A 23,899-nucleotide genomic window follows, 5' to 3' on the forward strand; every position below is an offset into this window, starting at 1 on the left:
CCATTTGAGATTATTCCTTTGAATGTTTTCCAGGACTGCAGTGCAATAAATACCTGAGCACAAGCATGCTGTTAGTATGCCTCAGAACAGGACTTGGGAGATAAAAACCCCACTAAATAGATTAAAAAAGAGAGAGAAAAATCCCTCTAGATTTAGAAGTCTGTTAGTGTTATTCCTCTGCACTTTCCTATACAGGTAAAATTCTCATTCCAGTGACACTTACTCAGAAAGATCAAAAGTGAGGGTTTAAGAGCTTTAAGAGCTAAGTGTTTAGAAACACTTAGCCTTAGTTTTTATGCTTTTCAAATAACTTTTCTATAAAGATTTTTCAACTTTGAAGTAGGAAGTGTTTATTGTCTGTCTGCTTCTATCAGTTAAAATTATCCTTAGTTGTGAGTGTTGGCACAGTTGGCGTTAGTGGCAAGATGGTTAACATGATACAATGCAGAAAGGTAACTACTATAATGATTGCAAGCTAATAGAAGGCAGATACAACATAATTAAGGTTAAAAAGTGGATATCTGTAGCAATACAGTGTACCTGAAATACTGAACCATAGTGAATTTACATATTATTTTATATTGTATGTGTTAAGTACAACTTCGAACATCTCTGTGTGTTCCAGTGATACCTTTAGATTGTTAGATATCTAAGCTGATCTGCTTTTTGCTGTTTTATTGTGTTTTACCTAGGGCGAGGGTGTGGGGCAGGGAATATAAGAAGCTTTTTATTGTGATACTGGTACCCTGCCTTAATGCTGCAGTATTTGTGTTAAAAACACTGAAGTTTCATGGTTAAATGCAAGTGCTACTCAAAACTATTAAGTATTTTGTGAAGCTGCCTGTCTGTTGCCCACCTAACTTTCCACCCTCATGCCTCCAAAGGTTGTACCTAAACTAACCATGATGAGAAGAGTACGTGAAAGAATATGTAATAGTAAAATAAATGAACATGTTTATACAACTTGTTCAAAGTAAACATACTCAATAAGCTTCCTCTTCCATTTGTCTTTGTGTGCAGAATCCAGCCATTCCAATGCAGAAGCTTCAAGACATCCAGAGAGCGATGGAGCTGCTCTCTGCATGCCAAGGTCCAGCAAAGAATATCGACGAGGCTACCAAACGTAAATACCAGTTTTGGGATACGCAACCTGTACCTAAACTTAGTAAGTTTAACTGGACCTGGGCATAAGATCTGTCTTACTGACCGCTAAAACAAAGCGTGCCAGCTGTGTGGCATGTTCTCTAAAAAGGGTATGAAGTTGGACTGTGAACAGTAGAGATCCTTAATCTGTTGTGTATTTTATGTGGAATTCTTGATGTTCTCTGGGAAAGTGCTTGTGTCCCCGTATCCCATCCCCCATCCTCCCCCCCCCCCCCCCCCCCCCCCCCCCCAGTGATATGCAACAAAATACAGTGTTAATAAATCTCATTCTGATGTTCTCTATAAAAATGGGAAATGTTATTGACGTGGCATTCCTTTGTATATTTTTAGGTCTGAACTCTTGAACAACAGAATTTAAAAGTCTTTTCCACTTCAGGAAGAATAAGAACTCTTAAGCAGTGGCAAAGATTAAACTTTGATCTTACGTATTTATTTATATTCCCTCAATTTTTTTTTTTTTACTGCCATGTGTTCACGTGCTTCCTCCACAATGTATACTGCTTTGAAGACATGCTTTCTCAGAGCCCGTTCTCTGTTCTTGGTACCAAGTGAGATTGTGAGGTGACCTCTCCTTGCCTTTAATTTTGTAAGGAATTTGTCAGATTACTTTTTATACTGATCTGATACTAACACAGTTGGTAAATCTTAGTCTTTGTTGGAGAAGATAGGTCCTGACTTCTCTTGCTTTTTCTGAATTGCTTTCTGAACCTTCTTCCCCCTTCATTATCTTCAAGTTAAGTGGTTGTATCTCTTCAGTGCCACTAAAACTTGGGAATGCCACAAGTAAAGCAGTCTCAGCACAGTAGCTGTCATTTTGTTCTGCAGGTTTCTCTCCATGGCATTGGAGGCTGCTGTAAAAAAAGCAGAAATAAGGTAGAGTCTAAAGCACAGGAGCACTCTGCTCTGTCTCTCTCTGCAGGGCAGCATTTCGCATTAATCCATTTCTATAGCTTAATCCACAGTGATCCCATTTCTCCCTGACTTCCTTGCATAGAGAAATCCAGAGCGGAGTCCCTGGATGTAGTATTTTCTACTGGATTGAACTGACCTGCCCTGGCTCTTTTCCATTCAAACTCTATCCAGATACCTCCGTAAACTAATGGTAGTAATTGTCACAGCAATCCTGCCTAGGTGGAGGAAGAGCCTAGCTGAAATAAGTTGATGAGTAAATAATAATTGAAAAAAATACTGTGGCCATAATGAAGCTTTTTCAGGCTAGTTCAGGTGTGCGCGCAGCAGTTCGTTCCAGGAGTTCAGTTCAGGTTAGTCAATATATCTTACAACATTTCTATAGAGATGAGAGTCTGTCACCTGCCAGCCCAAAAGGACCAATACATTTGCTCTAAAAATGATTTCTTAGTGTTGTTCAATAGACATATACTTTGTTGAATTTGGCTGACGGAAGTGTTGTTCGACAGTGTTTATGAATTGCTTCTTCATCCTGTTAATTTTATTTTTTTTAAGCTTTTCCTTTTTTCTGCTGACTGAACATATTGGGAATTCTTCACTATTTGATATGCTGAATATATTTATGTGGAAAAGAATAATCTGTTGATTCAAGAAATAGCTGTAGGGATCTTTGCATTAAATTAATTTTAGAATCCTTCTGCCTTCTAGTTAAGGTTGGTAGCAGCAGGTCCTTTAGTTAGTCCAAGTCTGCCAGGTCGTGGCAGTAACATTTAGGCTGTTGATACTTCCCAGATTTTGTGCAAAGATGCTGGACGGCAGGTCATAACTATTTGTCAGGTTTGCGCATCTTTTGGCAAAAGTTCATACTACAAAGGAACATTCGACTTCCTAGAGCTTGATGATGGTGATGATAGGGTTGAGTGTTTATGGGTAAGAATCAGGGGGAAGGCCAACAAGGCAGATACCATGGTGGGAATCTGTTGTAGACCACCCAACCAGGATGAAGAGACAGATGAAATATTCTGTAAGCATCTGGGAGAAGTCTCACAGTCTCTAGCCCTTGTTCTTGTGGGGGACTTCAACTTAGCAGATACCTGCTGGAAATACAATACAGCAGAGAGGGAACAGTCTAGGAGGCTCCTGGAGTGTGTGGAAGATAACTTCCTGACACAGCTGGTGAGTGAGCCAACTAGGGAAGGCACCCAGCTGGACCTGTTGTTTGTCAGCTGCGAAGGACTTGTGGGTGGTGTGATGGTTGGACGCCATCTTGGGCACAGTGATCGTGAAATGATAGAGTTTTCGATTTTTGGAGAAGTACAGAAGGGGGTTGGCTACCTTGGACTTATGGAGGGCAGACTTTGGCCTGTTCAGGAGCTGATTGACTGCCTCTTGGCAGGCAGTCCTGAAGGGCAAAGGAGTCCAGGGAAGCTGGACATTCTTCATGAAGGAAGTGTTAAAGACGCAGGAGCTGGCCAGCCACCTCATGTGCCAAAAGATGAGCTGGTGGGAGGAAAACCAGCCTGGCTGAACAGAGAGCTTTGGCTGGATCTTAGGAAAAAAAGAGTTTATGGCCTCTGGAAGAAGGGGCAGGTAACTCAGGAGGACTACAAGAATGTTGTGAGGTTACGCAGGGAGAAAATTGGGCCAAAGCCCAACTAGAACTTAATCTGGCTACAGCCATAAAAGACAATAAAAAAATGTTTCTTTAAATATGTTAGCAACAAAAGGAGGTCTAAGGAGAATCTCCATCCTTTGTTGGATGTGGGGGGAAACATAGTGAGGAAGAGGCTGAAGTACTTAATGCCTTCTTTGCCTCAGTCTTTAACAGTAAGACCAGTTGTTACCTGAGTACCCAGCCCCCTGAGCTAGAAGACAGGGAGCAGAATGAAGCCCTCATAATCCAAGGGGAAATGGTGAGGGACCTGCTACACACTTAGACACACATAAATCTATGGGGCCAGATGGGATCCACCCAAGGGCAGTGAGGGAGCTGATGGAAGTGCTCACCAAGCCACTTTCCATCATTTATCAGCAGTCCCGGCTCACCAGGGAGGTCAGAGTAGACTGGAGGTTAGCAAATGTGACAGCCATCCACAAGAAGAGCTGAAAGGAGGATCCGGAGAACTGCAGGCCTGTCAGTCTGACCTTGGTGCTGGGGAAGGTTATGGAGCAGATCATCTTGAGTGCCATCACGTGGCATGTACAGGACAACCAGGCAATCAGGCCCAGTCAGCATGGGTTTATGAAAGGCAGGTTCTGCTTGACTAACCTGATCTCCCTCTGTGACAAGGTGACCAGCTTAGTGGATGAGGGAAAGGCTGTGGATGTTGTCCATCTAGACTTCTACTAAAGCTTTTGACGCTGTTCCCACAGCATTCTCCTGGAGAAACAGGTTCATGGCTTGGATGGGTGTACCCTTTGCTGGGTAAAAAACTGTCTGGATGGCTGGGCCCAAACAGTGGTGGTGAATGGAGTTAAATCCAGGTGGCAGCTGGTCACAAGCGGTGTTCCCCAGGGCTCAGTACTGGGGCCAGTTCTGTTTAATACCTTCATCAATAACCTGGACAAGGGGATTGAGTGAACCCTCAGTAAATTTGCAGACAACCCCAAATTGGGCAGGAGTGTTGATCTGCCTGAGGGTAGGAAGACTCTACAGAGGGATCTGGATGGGCTGGATCAATGGGCCGAGGCCAATGGTATTAGGTTCAACAAGGTGAAGTGCTGGGTCCTGCACTTGGGTCACAACCACCCCATGCAGCCCTACAGGCTTGGTGAAGAGTGGCTGGAAAGCTGCCTGGTGGAAAAGGACCTGGCGGTGTTGGTCAGCAGCTGGCTGAATGTGAGCCAGCAGTGTGCCCAGGTGGCCAAGGCAGCCAGCAGCATCCTGGTGTGTATCAGAAATAGTGTGGCCAGCAGGGCTAGGGAAGTGACTGTCCCCCTATACTCGGCACTGGTGAGACTAAACCTCAAATACTGTGTTCAGTTTTGGGCCCCTCACTACAAGAAGGACATTGAGGTGCTGGAGTATGTCCAAAGAGCAACAAAGCTGGTGAACAGTCCTATGAGGAGAGGTTGAGGGAACGGGGGTTGTTTAGCCTGGAGAAAAGGAGGCTGAGGGGAGATGTTACTGCTCTCTGCAACTACCTGAAAGGAGGTTGTAGCGAGGTGGGGGTCAGTCTCTTCTCCCAAGTAACAAGTAATAAGACGAGAGGAAATGGCCTCAAGTTGTGCCAGGGGAGGTTTAGATTGGATATAAGGAACAATTTCTTCACCAAAAGGATTATCAAACATTGGAACAGGCTGCCCAAGGAAGTGGTTGAGTCACCATCCCTGTAGAAGTGGCACTTAAGGACATGGTTTAGCAGTGGACTTGGCAGTGCCTAGGTTAACGGTTGGACTTGATGATCTTAAATGTCTTTTTCAGCCTAAATGATTCTATGATTTGGCAGGTGCTGTTCCATAGAAGAGCAACAGGTTCTGTTTATTGCTATATACTGAGGGACTGGAGTTGTAAAGTAAGGGAGAATAAAGCGTGCTTGTAGGTTTTTGGGGACAAGTTTCACATTTCGCCAGAATCCCTTAAATTAGTTACCTCCTTAGTGGTGGTAAATGGAGTTAAATCCAGTTGGTGTCCAGTGACGAGTGGTGTCCCCCAGGGATCGGTGCTGGGGCCCGTTCTCTTTAATATCTTTATCAACGATCTGGATGAGGGGATCGAGTGCTCCCTCAGTAAGTTCGCAGACGACACTAAACTGGGGGGGCGTGTTGATCTGCTTGAGGGTAGATTGGCTCTGCAGAGGGATCTGGACAGGCTGGACAGATGGGCTGAGGCCAATGGTATGAGGTTCAACAAGGCCAAGTGTCGGGTCCTGCACTTGGGTCACAACAACCCCATGCAGCGCTACAGACTGGGGGCGGAGTGGCTCGAAAGCTGCCTGGCAGAAAAGGACCTGGGGGTGTTGGTGGACAACCGGCTGAGCATGAGCCAGCAGTGTGCCCAGGCAGCCAAGAAGGCCAACACCATCCTGGCCTGCATCAGGAATAGTGTGGTGAGCCGGACTAGGGAAGTAATCATCCCCCTGTACTCGGCACTGGTGAGGCCTCACCTCGAGTACTGTGTTCAGTTTTGGGCCCCTCACTACAAGAAGGACATTGAGGTGTTGGAGCGTGTCCAGAGAAGGGCTACAAAGCTGGTGAAGGGTCTGGAGGACAAACCTTATGAGGAACGACTGAGGGATCTGGGGTTGTTTAGCCTGGAGAAGAGGAGGCTGAGGGGAGACCTTATCACCCTCTACAACTACCTGAAAGGAGGTTTTAGAGAGATGGGAGCTGACCTCTTCTCCCTGGCGACAAGTGATAGGACAAGAGGAAATGGGTTCAAGTTATGTCAGGGCAGGTTTAGATTAGATGTTAGGAAGCATTTTTTCACTGAAAGGGTTATTAAACATTGGAATAAGCTGCCCAGAGAGGTGGTGGATTCACCATCCCTGGAGGTGTTTAAGAAAAGGGTAGATGAGGTGCTTAGGGACATGGTTTAGGAGTGGTGGTGTTTTTATCAGGGTAGGTTAATGGTTGGACTTGATGATCTTAAAGGTCCCTTCCAACCTCACTGATTCTATGATTCTATGATTCTATGAAATGCCCTGGCTTTGCCATGCCACTCCTCCTGAGTAATCCTGTTGAGTTCAGGTCTGTTCAAGTCAGTGGTAAATAGGATCCGAGCCATAGCTTGTTAGCTGTGAGTACAATATGTTTCTCATGATGATACTGTTGATCTTGTGGCTGGCTAAATGCTGTGCATGTGCTGATAAATTGCTGTTCTGTGTTATGAAATATTTGGTATCAGTTAAGATAGAGTAGTTCTGTGCATATCTATAGATATCCGGATGAAGTAGTTGTTAGTCTGAATGCAATCTGTGAGAATGAGTAGGATAAACTAATAATACTAATTTTTTTCAGCACTTTTTAAAAGTTCCTGTCACACAATTATGAGAAAATAAATGATGTGAGTTAAATGCAGTTTTAAGAACTATCAGGAAAGCTAACAATGTAACTGTTTTTTTTTTTTTTTTTTCTTTTTTCTCCTCTTCCTCCCTCAAAAGATGAAGTTGTAACTTCTCATGGTGCAATTGAACCAGACAAGGACAATGTCCGCCTAGAGCCATATTCTTTGCCACAGGGTTTTATGTGGGATACATTGGATCTTAGCAATGCTGAAGTTGTAAGTAAAACCAATTTTTATATGTACCTAAAAATCATTGAAGTTTATTCTGATTGATGTGTGTGGATAAATCTTTGGATTTTTTGTGTGTGCTTTCAGCTGAAGGAGTTATACACACTGTTAAATGAGAATTACGTAGAAGATGATGATAATATGTTTAGGTTTGATTATTCACCTGAATTTCTTCTGTGGTGAGTAGCAAGTTCCTCATTCTGCTCTGGCTGGAGTGCAAAGAAGTGTGTTTTTACTACATCTTCGTAGGCAGTAATTTGTAATTATTTCTGTCATCAATTCCAGGGCACTACGTCCTCCAGGCTGGTTACCCCAGTGGCACTGTGGGGTTAGAGTGTCTTCAAACAAAAAACTGGTAGGATTCATAAGTGCCATCCCTGCAAATATTCGTATTTATGACAGGTAAAATGCACCATTAGTTTTGTATTTGTAAAAGAATACACCATGAAACAAATCTTAAACTGGGTATCCATTGCCATGGACAACTTAAAAAGAGAGGAGGCTTACTGACCAAAAAGAGCCATAAGAATCCTGTGTATGTAGAAGAGACTTCTTTTTTTTCACTCCTTTCCCTGCCCACCCACCCCCCCAAAAAAAACCCAACCAAACTTGTGGGCTCCTTATGATGAAGACCAGTAATACGTATTTAAGGAATTTTCTTATTGATGGATAATACAGACAATGACATAGAATTTTCTGAATCTACTGGAAAGTATTTAAAGGATAGTCAGCTGGACTTCCTTGGCCAAGTCTTCATATACTGGCAATCCTAAAGTATTATGATACCATGTAGCATGTGCTTGGATATCATTCTGCATCTTAAAGTAAGGCAATTGGTTAAGTCTCGATGAAGCTCTGAAAAAGGAGTGTTGCAAACACTTTAGACAAAGCTTGCATATTGCACAATTTGCCATTTGCCACAGTCACAATATCATAGATTAGTATTTGTTGCAGATATACTTTGTCATAGTCCAATTTATTTTTACTTCAAATTCTCCTGTTGCAACATGGAAAACTAGTGTTATGCAAATGAAAATATTCAATGTGCAGCTCTTTCTAATTTTCCACTCTTTAATGTACTTTTAGTGTGAAGAAAATGGTAGAAATAAATTTTTTGTGTGTCCATAAGAAACTGAGATCTAAACGGGTAGCACCTGTACTGATTCGGGAAATAACCAGAAGAGTAAACCTGGAAGGAATTTTTCAGGCTGTTTACACTGCTGGAGTGGTACTCCCCAAACCTGTGGCCACTTGCAGGTAACCTGGGTGATGTTCATAATAATATTGGTTCCTATAGCAGTCATTTTAAACAACATGTTATGTAATTAGCTAGAAACAATAAAAGCCTGAAATTCAAAGAAATGTTGTGGCCTTGACTAACCTGAAGGCCTGAGTGTTTGTCAGGGTGGATTTTTTTGGTTGTCTTTTTTTTTTTTTTTTTTATTTCTTCTCCCCCCCTTCCCTCCCAGTGTTGTGGATAAAACAGCTTCTCAGACTAAAATCTAATTTCGGGTTTGTTTATCATACCTCAAGTAGGCTAATAGATGTTTCTGTTGACCTTCTGATGGAAGCCATGCTAGCAATGACAACATTGTATACCTGTGTTTCTCAAGTGGCCTGTTTCCTTGCTGGGACAGTTCCCTGTTGACCTGGTTGCTTGCCAAAGATGGCAGAGCATTTCTGGGAATTGTATGATTTGCTTTTTTTGAAATACTTTCATCTTTCCTGGCGAAAGGAGGACTTGATCAGCATTTGATAAGGATGGGAAAACCTATCGCGTGAGGAGAGCTGTATGTAATCAAGTATAATTTCATTTGCTTGGAATGGATTTTATTTCTACTGGCGAAAGTTCAGTTCCAGCAGTATTAGTTCAGCTGTCTATCCTTCTGGAAGACAGGGTACTTGATTTGAAATTATGTTTGTACCTATCAACACCAAAGATCCTGTAAGTTTCTATAAGGAAGGATGTAAAAAAAAAAAAAAAAAGCCATGCTGTGTTAGAGTAACCAGCGATGTTCTGTTGCACAATGATTTCCAAGGAAGAGATCTCCTTCAACAAACTACTTAGACACAAGCAGAGGGTCCTGTCTGTACAAGATAATAAATGTTACTATGTAAGTGTGCTGCAGTTGTCAGGGTTATGGCAAGTACTAAAATGTTTAGCCCTGTTATTATTCATTCTGTAATAAACCACATTTGCTTAGATTCAAAATATAGTGATAGCAGGCCTGTTTAAAAGCTATTGCTTGGATATAGCTTTTCCCTATCTTTTGTTCCTCGAGCTTCTTACAGACATTGTACAGGCTTGCTTAGAAACAAATTTGGAGAGAAGGAGCAATGTGAGAAAGTAGGGAAATGGATGCAAGTAAAACTGACACTTAAAATATTATTAGTTGTCATTATTAATTCTGTTTCCAGGTATTGGCATCGATCATTGAATCCCAGAAAACTGGTGGAGGTGAAATTTTCACATTTGAGTAGAAACATGACTCTACAAAGGACAATGAAGCTCTACAGACTTCCCGATGTAAGCAGTATGACTTCTAGAGAATCCCCACAGTTATCGTGAGGCCCAAAATAACCTTCCATCTGTCTCTGGCAGCACAGGCTTTTGTGTGGAAAGGCAGTGCATGCAGGATGTTAGAAAAAAATAAATCTCTGGTTGATGAAAAAGACCTTAAGGGCAATACTAAACAGAAGAGACTATTGCTGGAAATGTAGATCTTTATATGGAGAAAATATAAATTTTTACCTAAAAGCCTTAAAACAAACAAACAAAAAACCTCATAAACATGTGGGTTTGAGTTGAAGATGCGTAAGACTATTCTCATTATGATTAATCTCATAAAAGATTACTGGAACAGAAAGCTAACAGTTCATGTCTTAAAATTCTCAGAGAAGTCCATCAGAAAGCTGGCTGAGCACAGCGGGATTGTTGATTCCACTCTAATTCACAGCTTTTTCTGTTCTGTCAGAGAATGCTGTTGAATAGCTAGGTTAGTTACAAATATTTTTTTCTCATGTTTGCAGCTAATAGTTAGGCTGGCAAAAAGCCTTAGGATGCATTTCCATGACAGGGCAAGTCTACTGCTGTCTGAGATGTACTATTAAAAAATCTCATTGCTGTAATTAATAGCCTATAGAAGTTAGTCTAAGATTTATGTTTGGAAACAGTTTCTTTGCTTGTAAAAGCTACCTTTCTATTTGGAGGGACTGCAGAATATCCTTTACCTGTACCATATCAGTAAACCTTTTTTATTTACACAAACCCTCCCTTTTTGGTTAAAAAAATACTTTTTTCCTTACTCATAGTACTTTGTAATGATTTATCTGACTTTGGAGAATTATGTCTGTTCGTTTTATTTAGCTTCATGCTGCAGGCTGTCTTGCTACTTATATATTTGAGGAACACACTAAGCACTCCTTGGTATAAAGCACGTGCCATGGCTTGATCTGAACTCCTGCTGCTGTCAGAGAGATTCGTTTCCTGTGCTGCCCTGCATGCTACCCATGCCTGCACATGCAGGTTCTCCCTTGCGTGCAGGGCAGCAGTTTTCAGATCTTAAGAATTAATAACCAAATTAATTAGGTTTTAATCTTGATGGGATAAGTATAGCTTTCATCAAATCCTGAAGATACTTTTTATAGGCTAAAAAAGTGCAGTAGACAGTTTCAAATACGGGTTTTAGAATCATAGAATCATAGAATTGTCTAGGTTGGAAGAGACACTTGGGATCATCGAGTCCAACCATCTACCCTACTCTACAAAGTTCTCCCCTACACCGTATCCCCCAACACCACATCTAAACGTCTCTTAAACACATCCAGGGATGGTGACTCAACCACCTCCCTGGGTAGTCTATTCCAATGCCCGACCACTCTTTCTGTGAAAAATTCTTTCCTAATGTTCAGTCTAAATCTACTCTGTTGGACCTTGAAGCCATTCCCTCTTGTTCTGTCATTAATTACCTGTGAGAAGAGACCAGCACCAACCTCTCTACAGTGTCCTTTCAAATAGTTGTAGAGAGTGATGAGGTCTCCTCTCAGCCTCCTCCTCCTCAAACTAAACAGGCCCAGCTCCTTCAACTGCTCTTCATAGGATTTGTTTGCTAGGCCCTTCACCAGCTTCATTGCTCTCCTCTGCACTCGCTCCAGCACCTCAATATCTCTCTTGTATTGAGGTGCCCAAAACTGGACACGATACTCGAGGTGTGGCCTCACCAGTGCTGAGTACAGGGGCACAATCACCTCCCTAATTCTGCTGGCCACGCTATTTCTAATACAAGCCAGGATGCCATTGGCTTTCTTGGCCACCTGGGCACACTGCCGGCTCATATTCAGCCGCTTGTCAATTAGAACCCCCAGGTCTCTTTCTGCCAGGCAGCTTTCCAGCCACACCTCCCCAAGCCTGTAGCGCTGCATGGGGTTATTGTGGCCCAGGTGCAGAACCTGGCACTTGCCCTTGTTGAAACTCATACCATTATGAGTTTTGGTGGCAACTCTACTACTGTTTCTCATGGAAACAATACAGGAAAAGAATAGTTTAAAGAATAAAGATCTTACTTACAGTACAAAAAGTGTAACTACAGAAAATAAGTAGAAACAACAGCAGTTGTACCTTGATCATCTTCCTTTGTCATAAAACCGAGGTTTCAACAGAAAAATAAATTATGGAAAACAAAGCATACCTCATATCTCATTCATAAAATATAGCTAAGGCAAAGATATACTGCACAGACGTGCAAATAGAAAATAAGTGCTTTGAAAAATCAACTTTTAAAACGAAGTGATGTAGGAGTCCATATGCCTGAGCTGTTTATTTACTTATAGATTGGAGTTGGGAGCTTCTCCCATGGAAAATAAAGAGAAAACATTAGCACAAAGATTAAATCTTTAGATCTTGTGCTGTGGGTTTTTTCCTAAGAAAGGGTTTAGGTGCTGTTGAAGATCTTTATCCTCAGTTTCAGGTTGTTATCTTAAACAGTACTGTCACACCAATTAGTTCATTCAGGCCACACCGTCCTGTCCCTCAGCACCAAACGCTGTTTCTTGCATTCTAACTGCTTTCTTAGAGTCCTTGGAATATCATTGCCACTGGGAGCTCATCTCCCTTTAAGAGGAATTAATCATTCTTAATCACCTGAACAGTCTGAATTAAAAAGGTTTTCAGAAATAATGAATATTGTAATTAATAAATACCACCCTCACTGAAGGCTGTGTTTGTGCGTGTACCTATAGATATTAAAAATAAAGTGGGGTGGGGTTTTTTAAGTGTTTAATCTCTTGAGCAAGAAGTTTTCTGAAAAAGGTAACTTTTGGCTATGTTTTATAATAAGGACAGGAGCATGTTCATCTCTGTATGTCTTTTTCTGACTGATCGAGATCCTGAGCCAGGATACTCACAAGAATATATATCATTTGCTGATGGCCATTCTGAGCGTTGCTGGGGGATAAAGATGTTCCAGCCCAGATGCTTTTACTCCCATCCTGCTCCCCTGTATGGGTTTAAAAGAGGGACAGAGGCTTGGAGGGAGCCAAAATTAACCTTTTGTATTGTAGTTCATAAGGAGGTTACAAATGAAATAAGTCATAGGAAGCATCGTGTTCATGAGTTGGGTGAATACCCCTATGAATTCAAGAGCATTTAAAAATCTAGATGATGTGCTGTTGTAGAGGCAAACCATAGTCCCAGGCTGCTCAGGAAAGACTAATATGTAATACACAGACCAGAGCTGTGGCAAAACGTGCCTTGATTTTTTTTTTTTATTTTTTTTTTTTTCATCTGGCTGCTGACTCCCAGAGTATGTGAATAAATACCTCCCCCAGAATAACTCCTTTTGGGCAAAGCATAATCAGCTACGCTAATTTCAGGCTTCCAGTAATCAAGTCTCTACCTGGCTGCTCTTTCAATTGACTTTGCTATGATTAATGTGATACGTGCCCAAGTATGTAGCTCAGACAGATGAAGCAGGATAAACGAGCTCCGAAGAGAACAAGCCTTAGCTTTTTTAAAAGGAAATATTCAGAAAAGCTAACAAAAGCTGGAGAGAAAACTTTAATCACCTTTGCTTGTTTAAACATTAATTGCATAGTACGGGAAAGCAATTTTTCCCTCTTCTGATGTTTAAAGTCAAATAAATAACCTTACTTGTTAAAATACTGTAGCTTTTTAATTTCAGGCAGCTGTAAGTTATGAGGAGCTTTCTTGTTAACAGAACAACAGTTCTGCCTGTATAGAAAGTTGAGTTTGCAAGTGTTAAGAATAGGTGGAAATTTTTTGTTAAATATTTCTAATGAAACTTTTATCAACTGACTTTGATTTATAGCTTGACTGTAATTTTCCTAAGTTTGAGTTGCAAGTGTTCTTTTCTTAAGATTAACTTCTGATATGCGAGTTGCTTTATGTTTTCTGTGTCTAGGCCCTAGGTAGTTTCAAAGAAGATAAGCAATAAAGACTGACCTAAAAACCATATAATAATACAAAATGCGTAAAGTCTAGGCTGTTGGCAATAGTATCACTTTCTCTTGAGAAATTAAGTTGTTTCAATAATGAAATATAAAGATTAAAGTGCCCCAGACTGTCTCAGTAATTACCAGAGAGGGAATTCTGATTGAAAGCTGTTTGTAAAATAGCATAATGAATTAGGTGGCTGGGTAAAGTAGGCTAATAATGAATGTATTATAGCAAGCAGAGTGACTCTGCAACCTACTTTCAGCCTTTGCTGTGTATGCAGTTTTCCTTTCAACATCTTAACATATATTTTTCTTTTGTTACAATAAGGCCACAAAGACTTCAGGTTTGAGACCAATGGAACAAAAAGATACGAAAGCAGTACAAGAATTAATCAACACTTACTTGAAACAGTTTAATCTTGCTCCTGTGATGGATGAAGAAGAGGTAGCCCACTGGTTCCTGCCTCGGGATCATATTATTGACACTTATGTAGTAGAGGTAAAACATGCCCTAATTACTTCATAAATGTCTATGTGAATGCTTCTTACAAAAGTTCAAATCAGCATCACATTTTTGAAATGCGGACAGTATGAAAAATATGTGCTGTAGGTGGAATCTGATATCATGATTCCAAGCTTTGTTTGTGGTATTGCATTCCATTAATAAGAAAATGCTTGGTTGTGATAAACTGCATTGCTCTTATAACAGGATATTTTAAAGAAATCTGAAATCTTGAAATATCACTATCTTGGAAATATTACAGCAAAGAACCTTACATATTTTAAAAACAACCCTTTGACCTGCATTCCTCCATATTTTTTTTCCTTAGAGTTATGACATGATAGCAAGCAGTGGTCTTCAAATTTCCTTTTCTAGAAAAGAGGAAAAATGATACGATGACTGAGATAAGGATTTGGTTTGACTTCAGCCTCATTCTCCCAGATGTCTAAGTTTCTGCCGTACACCGGTTCAAAATTCTTTATTTTTAAAACCAATTTTAGGGTCAGCTTCTGGGGGAATTATGTTTTTTGATGGTCTACTTCAGTAAAACTTATTTTTTCTAGTAAAAAAGTGTGTATGTGTGTGTGTATGCATGAATTTGTATATGTTTGTGTATACATATATATATGGATATGCATGCGTGTGTGTAAAATCGAGAAGTAAAAGTTAACATCCCTTGGTGTTGTCATGAGTTGCTGTCAGCTAGGAGTTCAATTATCTTGAAAATTATAATCTTTGTCCACTAACAAGATGGAGAGCATCATCTCTTCCTACCACTTACTGTTCCTTCCCCACCTGACCATTTCCACCCTCCAACCTGTTGGTCACAACGCTTCTTGCAAAATAAGCAGTGCAGGAATAGATGAGCATTTGGATTGGAAAACTCCAGGGCATGGTTGGAATAGCTGCGATAAAGCTAGCAGAGAAAGATACATTCTTCCCTTTGAGTCCATGCTAAATCAGTTGTAGAAGTCATATTTAGATAGTGTATTACTTTGTTTAAAGTGATAAGCTTATTTGCGAATGATCAGCACTAATGTTCTTAAATCTAGCAGCTCCTCACAGAAGCTGCCAGTTGTGAAGTTCAGTGTTCCCACACTGCAACCTGAATTTGCGCAGGAGTCTCAGCTGAATTTAGAAACTTAGTGCTGCTAGAGATGAGAGGTCCTGCTCACCAGTTGTCATTGTTCAAGCTTAGCTTCCTACTTTCTTTGCAGTGGGTCTAGTGCTTATTGGACTCTTCCATGGTCTAATTTAATTTATTGTCCCTCTGTCTTTCCCCACCCTTTCTACTCCTCCCGGGTTGGTTTTTGGCTTTGTTGGTGAGTTGAAGGCTACAGAAGAGTCCAGAAGCATCAGGATCAGCATGAGCGTGCCACTGACAGTGCCATTTTAACTGAACAGCACAGTCTTTACTTGCTTGGTTTTACGCTGTCTCTTGAATTAGTTTTTCACTATACAAAACATAGGTTTGTTAGTGCTTAAAATTAAGACCTGTGTGACCTGGAGAAGTTAGTGTCAGATTTTTAAGTTGTCTTTGTAATGTGCAGAGCTAAAACCTTAAAATACTCTGAATTAATTCCTGAATTAATATTTTCATCGTCCTTACTGAATTTAGTGAGTGACTTAGTAACTTTTCTGTTATTTTTTGTTAGTTTATCTCTCCTACAGAATCTGTACCTGCTCTAAGACAATAGATTTTTGCATGTGATGGGTTCAACTCTTACTTTTTACTGTAGAAGTACTATTAATTTGAGGATCCACATGAGGTCCTTCATTGAGCTCAAAATAGTGGGCACCAGTCATTCAAAAACAAAGCAAACAAGCAAGAACAAGCCTTTGTGTGTCTCCTTTGCCTTATCTTCTTGGAGATATCAGGAAACCCAATCAGAATAGGAGTGAAAATCTGGGTAGTTGTTTGTGTTCTGCATGTTAGTCATAACCCATGTAACAATTATTTTCCATTTCCTACTAATCTACACTCCTGAAGATAGTTAAACTTCATTAGGTGCATGAAATATTGAGAAAGTTTATGTAGGATACTTTAGATTTCTGTACAAGTACTTTTTTGATGCCTACTGGTCTTGTTTAGAATTTCCATGTGATTTAGCACTGTTGTCTAGCAAATGGATTGTGCTTCGTGATTAATAATCCCTAGAGCTGATTTAATATGCTTTGTATACCAGCTCAGTTTTTTTTCTGGTTTTAGAAAGTTGAGAAGATTATTCCTCAATATGAACTTTATCAAATTTAAAAAATATTCTTTTCAAAATAAGTTCAATTGGAAAAAAATGTTTATACTTTTTTTGGAAGTGTGCTTTGTTAGCTTTGTTTATGGCAGGCTAAGCTAGGGAAACAAACAGAAATGGTGATTTGTTGTCAAAACGTTATTGGTGTAATAGACTAGAAAAACCTAAAGAGTTGTTGCCTTTTCTGAAGTGACCATTTCAGGTGTCAGTCTTGCTTCAGGTTCAGGTCTCGCTTTGATGTATCCTTGGCAAGAATTCGATTTCTTCAAATCTGAGCCAAGAGTACCTGTTATACTATAGTACTTACGGTCTGCAGAACTGTTCTGCATTTATTACTTGCTCTCTGTAGGACTGCTGTGTTAGCTGAATTTCCTAATAATTGTTTTGTTGTTTTGGTTTTTTTTAGGGCTCAAATGGTATTTTAACAGACTTCCTGAGTTTCTACACATTACCTTCAACAGTGATGCACCATCCTGTTCATAAAAGCCTCAAAGCTGCCTATTCCTTTTACAATATTCATACAGAGACCCCCCTCTTGGACTTAATGAATGATGCACTCATTATAGCTAAATTGGTAAGTTGTGTGGGGTTGTTTTTTTTCTGTTTCTTTCAAAAAAGGATTCTTAGGAGTGGTGATGAGGTGAGAACTGGCAGCAATTTATCCCTTCCATTGCATTCCATTTTCTTTTACTGTCTCCAGCACAGAGTGCAGTTGATGAGACATACAGTATATATATTAAGATATAAAACTCTATGCTTGTTTTTCCTTTTTACTTTGAGTGATGCTAGGAAATGACAAGCTCATGAAGATTGAGTGTTTGCAATAGCTTGAACTGTGTAAACATCCAAGAGCACTCTGATGACCATATAAGTACTAGAAGAATGGAAAGTATCACTAAAATAGTTTCCACTGGGGATGAATTAATAAGTTCTATTAAATACATTTTGTTTGTTTGTTTAAACCATCTGTTATTAGTACAAAATGTAAAAGTTTATTTGTGCAAGCTATATGATTTCATCTTGTTACTAATTGCTGCCTGTAAAGCTCTGTAGATGATGTTCTGTTGTAGCTTTTGAACATACCTTCATGCATGGAATTACACTGATAGATGGTTTAGTTGAATGGAAGGGAAGAGACTATAAATGAAGTTTTTAAACACAAGAATTGTAAAAGTTTAGTGCTGTCTGAAAAACTTAACACTCAGCCCTTAATCATCAGGGTTTCATGTGAGTGCAGTGCAAACACCAATGGCAATGTAGTCTATGGTGTGCAGCTGTGCAGGTGATGTGCATCCCAGCACTCTGAATGAATCCTCAGAGACCTGTTTAGCTCTTCAGGGTCATCCAGCCCATGGTATCCATTCTATTCACCATTCCCAACACACTGCAGAGCACAGGCATGTTTTCTGCTCCTCATGCTGGAAGCTTGCCCCTCCCAGCTGAATTGTTGCTGCCATACTGCTTGTGGTATTACCCCTACTTGGATGAGTGCTCAGTGCAAGCAAATGCTAGCTGTGCTCTCGCCGTCTGCACTGCATGTTGCACAGGGATTTCTGTGTTGATCCTGTATGAAGCCAGTGACGGTCTGCAAAGGCTGTATCTGTTCAGACTCAGGCTGCATGAAAGCAGCCACATAGTCTTCAGTTTGTCTGCCTCAGCCACGTTCGTGCAGCACTGCAGCTGAGCTCATATTTGTGACCTGAACTGCTTGCTGAGGCTTGTTGAGCTGTAAGCAGTATTGAGTTGAAGAACTATTTAGCAAGTAAAACTCCTGGATAGTCACAGGGAATATAGAACTGCATTATTCATGCACCAGAATAATACCAAAGGAAGTTCAGAGACAGGTATTAAGATATATGAAGATACAGGAAGGTGCCTAGTATAATTTTCAGAAGTGGCTAAAAAGACTGGTACTACATATTCTTAAAGTTAGAGTGGAACAAGGAATAAACATCGGTCTCCATTTGAAGTGTAGTGTAGGGAGCTGAGTGGCTGGCCAGTCACTAGGCCACGGATGGAAGAGGTAATGAAGCAGTTACATGGTCAAACCACAAGACTTTGCACCTTCCCCTTTCTACATTTCTCTCTGAATCTGACATGCGATTCTTTTATTTTAAATGGATCATCATATAGTTAGAATACTGGGATTTAGATGCCTGTAGATTTCCAAAGTACCTGCTGGGCCTGTCTGCATCATTAGATGCCTAATTACATTTGTGGATCTGGCACTTGGACTTAGATGAGGAGAGGTGAGTCAAGAGAAGAGAAATGATAAATGCACTCCTATTCACAACTTTTTGTTTACAAACATACTGGGTCTGGCTGGGATGGAGTTAACTTTCTTCCTAGCAGCCCACACGGTGCTGTGCTTTGTGACTAGAACAGGGCTGATAATACACCAGTGTTTTGGCTATTGCTGGACAGTGCTTGCTCAGCCTCAATGATGTCGTGCTTCACAGTAAAGACTGAAGTAAAGGAGGGGGAAAGGGGAATGCTCCTGGTTATGGCATTTATCTTTCCAAGCATGCTGAGACCTTGCTTTCCAGGAAGTGGCTTGACATCTGCCTGCCAATGGGAAGTAGTAAATGAATTCCTCATTTAGCTTTGCTTATGCGTGCAGCTCTTCCCTTCTTTATTAAACTGTCATTATTTCGATTCACAAGGCGTCTTGCCTTCCCTTCTATTTTCTCCCCATCCCATGGGAGAGGAGTGAGCAAAAGGCTGGGTGGGTGTTTGGCTCTTGGCTGGGGGTGACCTACCACAATCCTTTCTGTACTTTAACTCCCAAACAATGCATTTTGGAGGTACAAATTCAACTCAGCAAAGTGCTTTCAGGGTTTGTATGTCAGTTTAATGTTGATTTTTATCTTCATATTACACTATATAGAATTAGCTTAGAACTAAGTCTAGTAAAATCTTGGCAGTTATAGAACAAAATGCCTGACCTCCAAAGCAAAAGCCAAAATTTGGAGTTATGTACTTAGGTTGCATGTATTCTGCATGGAGACAGTGGGATTTTGCAGCACAATAATCTCCCCCAAACCCTGCCTATTTTATTGTTTAAGCTGACACTAAGTTTCTAGATCTAGAACAGGAGAGAGAGCTTATAAACAGGGAAGAAGTTCACTTCCGAGTCTGCTCTAATGGTCTGGCAGAGCTGTGGAGCAAGTTATCTTTGAACAGGAGCCTTTTTGTACCTCTCAGAAGATACTAACCTGAACCTAATCTGCTGATGTTTGGATACTGAATGAAAACTACATCTGTAGACTTTATCATTTATTTGAAATTTGAGTGCTTAATTGCAGAGCTTCATTAGTGTGTTTGTACCTACAGTGTCTCTCTGTTTTCCCCCACTTCCCTTCCTGGCTTCTGAGACTTGTGTTACTATTACTAACTTGAAGTGTTTAAATACTTACTTCTTTAGATGCCAATTGTCAAATCTTTGCCACCTTATTTGTCTTGTTTCTGTGTTTTTAACAGCAAATTTAATTTAGCATAGCTTCATCTGCACACAGAATTACCTTTGTGTCAGGTAGTGGGGAACCTTACGAAACTAACTGTGCTTTGTGATTTTCTTTTAAACGGTCCTAAACTGATAGAGAGTTTAAAATGCTCTTTTTCTTCAACCCCCTTTTTTCCTAATATGGGGTGCTTATTTAAAAAAAAAAAAAAAGCATCCAGTTTTTATACTGAGTAAATGTTCCTTACCATCTTCTTGCATTTGAGTAACAGCATTATTGTTTTGTAACTTATTTTTATCTTAGAGTATAGAAAGTCCTGCTGTTGCACTGCATTTGTGCTGTTAAGACTCCAAGATCTTAGGTCAGACTGCCTTGCGGTTAATTGCAAATAAATGGACTTTTCTATCCAGACCCCCAAGCAAATTCAGCTATTCGTACATGACTGTTGTCACTGCGATGGCTTAACTGACCTTGTTTTTATGTTGCTTGTTAAGAGTTCACAGTGAGTTGGGATTTGAGTATATTTGTGTTGCTGCGCAACACCCTGAGACTGATTTGGCTATGTGGCTGTTCTGAGAGCAAAATGGCTCTTTGAGTGGTGAACTTGGGAGGATGATGAAAAGAGGAGTTGGTAGAGAGTGCATGAGTAGCAGTGGGAGAGTAATGTGAAAGATTGGAGTTCTAGAGACAATGGCATTTCATAAAAGGACCAAATCACAAAAATACATTTATCATTAACAGAATGATAAACAGCTGAAAAACCCGATAAGCTGTATTTATGCAGTTTTAGCTGGAATAGGCCGTGTGTGTCAAAACAATGTATGTGACTGTAAAAAATGCCTATCTATAAGGATAAAATAATGGATAATGCTTTAGGGACTATTCAGACCTTTAGCCCTGAAAGTGGCTTTAAAATTCCTACCCTTCTGGAGATAATCTTCAAGCAAAGTTGTGCCTTATACTTCACTTTTTATTGGGAAAATGCCTTTGTGTGTGTACCTAATTAAAAGGCAAGATTTATTCCCTTGTCTATTTTTTCCACACTTAATTAGCCTAGTCTCTTGGCTATTGTATGCCACTGTGTAAAGTGTCGTTTGTTTGTCATTTGAAACTTTAAAAAGTAAAATTTAAAAAATGTTTTGCTATTGCCAGAAAGGATTTGATGTGTTCAATGCACTAGACTTAATGGAAAACAAAACATTCCTGGAAAAACTCAAGTTTGGGATCGGAGATGGAAATTTGCAGTATTATTTGTACAACTGGAGGTGTCCTGGCATGGAATCTGAAAAGGTAAGGGAGAAAAAAGAGTTTCTGACTTCTGTTAGGTATAATGCTTCATTAATCTACACTGGCCAAAATGGCAGAAATTTTAAAATAACTTTTTTAATTGGTCCTATTTAAGACCCAGAAAACTAGTAATGTTTAGATTTATTGCCATACTTGAACTAAAATACTGTATTTTTCTTCTTCCTTTAGGTTGGTCTTGTATTACAATGAGGACACTTATGTTTCTAGAACTCTGAGGTCATCATTTGAGTTAATTTGATCTCCATAACTCTTGGAATGGTATTGTTCAAGAGGAGTAAAAGCACAACGTCAGTGATACTGAAATAGTCCATTAAACCTGAACAACGAAGACATCCATATGTGACCAAATTTATGCATTTTCAGATAGATCAGAAGGTCCATGAAACTTTTATTGTCCATGAAAAGAATAAAAGCACATTCATTTAAGTTTCGAAGCTTAGCTTGCACCTTGATGAGAAGAAGGTATTTTTTTTCCACTCTGTAGAAAAGACTGTTTTGTACAAACTGAACTTCAGTGGTGGATTAGGGTACAAAAATATTTGCTATTATGTGGATGAACTGCTGCATTTCTATTTATTAAGTGGTGGTGTATGTTTGTCAGTGTAACAGAATGAAGGATACAAACTTGAGTATCTTTGCTTATTTACTTCACGTGGATATCATCATTTGGGGGAAAATCATGAAGTACGATACGTTTGTAGCTCTATGAAAGTCCTGGATGTTTTTGTAACTGGAGCAGTATGACAATGTACTGGTTTAACTAGTGCATTTGTTTCTCCATAAGCAACGCTGCCAAATCAATAAAAATACAGATTTGTACTTTGATCTTCAATAGATCAGTGGATTGATTTAACAGTATCGCACTGTTCAGTGCAGGTGTTATCTATGTTGCCGGAATGATAATACATTACTGTACTTAATTTACAGTTGTGGCACAAAACCTTAGTTTTTCCTCAGTAGAATAACATCAGCCTGTGTGTAAAACTAAGAATTTTAGTAGCGCTATCAGGATATTTATAGTTTGAATGTTTTCAACGCTTCTGCGAAATTGCACATATTCCTTTGTCTACTTTGATTTCCTATGAAGTCTGTAATTCTAATGAAAAGTATCTTGTGTAAATACGTATTCATAAATTGTTCCTGGTAGTGTTTTTATCCTGACTTTGGAACAAGAAGTTTTGCTATTTATGTGGCTGGTAAGCAAAAGAGAAACGCTCTACCCTCAGTTCTTGGAAGTCTCTGTACTGCACTTCCTGAAATGTAGGAGGGCTGATCTTTGTTGTTAGGGGGAGCTGTTTTAATTCCCTCATGAACGCTCGGCAACCAGAGTGGCTTCTGAAGCACTTTATATGCATTCTCCATCATAGCGTCATAGCTAGATATGATAGCAGTTCTTTCAGCTCACGGATGCTGCAGTAACGTGAGCACCAAGAAAATCTGCAGTAAGACACTGTTCTAGCTGAAAGTGCCAAATTGTGGTAGTGAAGCCTCTGTGCTGTGAGCATCTTTTGAATGTGACTTGAATATCTCATGAAATGCAAATGTCTAAGCTTTCATTCTAAACATGCCTGTAATTCTGACAGCAGATTTTGCTCAAAGTTGAATTCTGTACCTGAAAACATCAATTTAGACAAAGATAAATTTGTCTGTTCTTCATAACTGCTAGCCCTACCCACCTCTTCATAGCAGTGAGTTTTTTCTTTCTTCCTACTCCTTTTCCACTGTGTGAATGGTTTGTGGTTCATCTTCTTTTTCCTGTTGGATTGTGGTGAGGGTATTCTGCTCAAGAGACAGTGATAAATACTTTCCCTCACTGCGTTATAGCCGTGTGATTAAAGCATTCGACCGCCTTCAAACAAAGGAAGGGATTGAATGTGGTTTGTGTGACCCCTGGGTGTGCACCAGCTTGGGACCTCATGAAGTTAAAAGGGCTTCAGAGGAGATCTTTCAGACATCTAATAGTGGAGTTGGGCTTTACAACTTGGGCCACTCCAATACCTGTCTGCCAGTAGCAGTCATAAGAGATGGTGCAGAGGGAGCTTTGACTCCCCGTGTGAGGCCTGAAAATGTAATCAATGGTAATGAGGTAAATGAGGTAACAAGAAGGATTTAATCTCAATTCCATCAAGCATTCAAGTTCTTAACTCCCAACAGGCAGGAAGGTGCCTCCCTGGCTGGGCATTTGCATTGGAGCCTGCTGGGATGAGGAGGAGGTTCACCAAGGGGCTTGGTGCATTCTGCTTCGGCTCTAAAGGCAGAGCCTGGGCAACCCTCGCTCAGCTGCTGCCTAAGGTGAGGTGGGACAGCAGGGCCTAGCTCTGTCCTTGTGACTAAGGGACTTCTTTGCTAAGAAAGATCATGGCCCAGCTCTCCCTAATTTGGAGGGGTGGTCTTGAATGTTAGGTGAATCATCTCCATCTTCCCTCCCACCACAAAAGTTCAAGTGGAAGAAATAGTAGGCAGATGTTTTCTTTTCTCCTCTCTTCTTCAAAATCAGAAGGCAAATCCTCCCCAGTACTATTGTTTGGAAAAGCGTTGAGGCCACGATGGGACCAAATATGTGCAGATGGAAGACAGACTTGGAACCTGGGTTTCCTGCAGCCCGTCTTTCTGCCCTATC

General features: G+C 40.3%; 1 protein-coding gene across 5 annotated transcripts in view; it reads left to right on the forward strand.

Annotated features, from left to right (window-relative positions):
- NMT2 (N-myristoyltransferase 2) overlaps positions 1-22,770 on the forward strand; it is a 35,471-nt gene extending 12,701 nt beyond the window's left edge. For 4 of the 5 annotated variants that reach the window (XM_082479704.1, XM_082479706.1, XM_082479707.1 and 1 more), the window contains 10 exons: positions 1,021-1,165; positions 7,176-7,294; positions 7,394-7,485; positions 7,592-7,708; positions 8,393-8,563; positions 9,725-9,833; positions 14,088-14,258; positions 16,917-17,084; positions 21,124-21,261; positions 21,448-22,770. In XM_082479704.1, the coding sequence (XP_082335830.1) occupies positions 1,021-1,165; positions 7,176-7,294; positions 7,394-7,485; positions 7,592-7,708; positions 8,393-8,563; positions 9,725-9,833; positions 14,088-14,258; positions 16,917-17,084; positions 21,124-21,261; positions 21,448-21,468 (1,251 nt within the window). In that variant the 3' untranslated portion in view covers positions 21,469-22,770. The remainder of the gene's footprint in view (positions 1-1,020; positions 1,166-7,175; positions 7,295-7,393; positions 7,486-7,591; positions 7,709-8,392; positions 8,564-9,724; positions 9,834-14,087; positions 14,259-16,916; positions 17,085-21,123; positions 21,262-21,447) is intronic. The other variant, XM_082479705.1, reaches the window with a different exon arrangement.
- Positions 22,771-23,899: the final 1,129 nt, after the last annotated feature.

This window comes from Vanellus vanellus, assembly GCF_965231255.1.
Source record: "Vanellus vanellus genome assembly, chromosome: 2".
In the NCBI taxonomy this organism is placed as follows: domain Eukaryota; kingdom Metazoa; phylum Chordata; class Aves; order Charadriiformes; family Charadriidae; genus Vanellus; species Vanellus vanellus.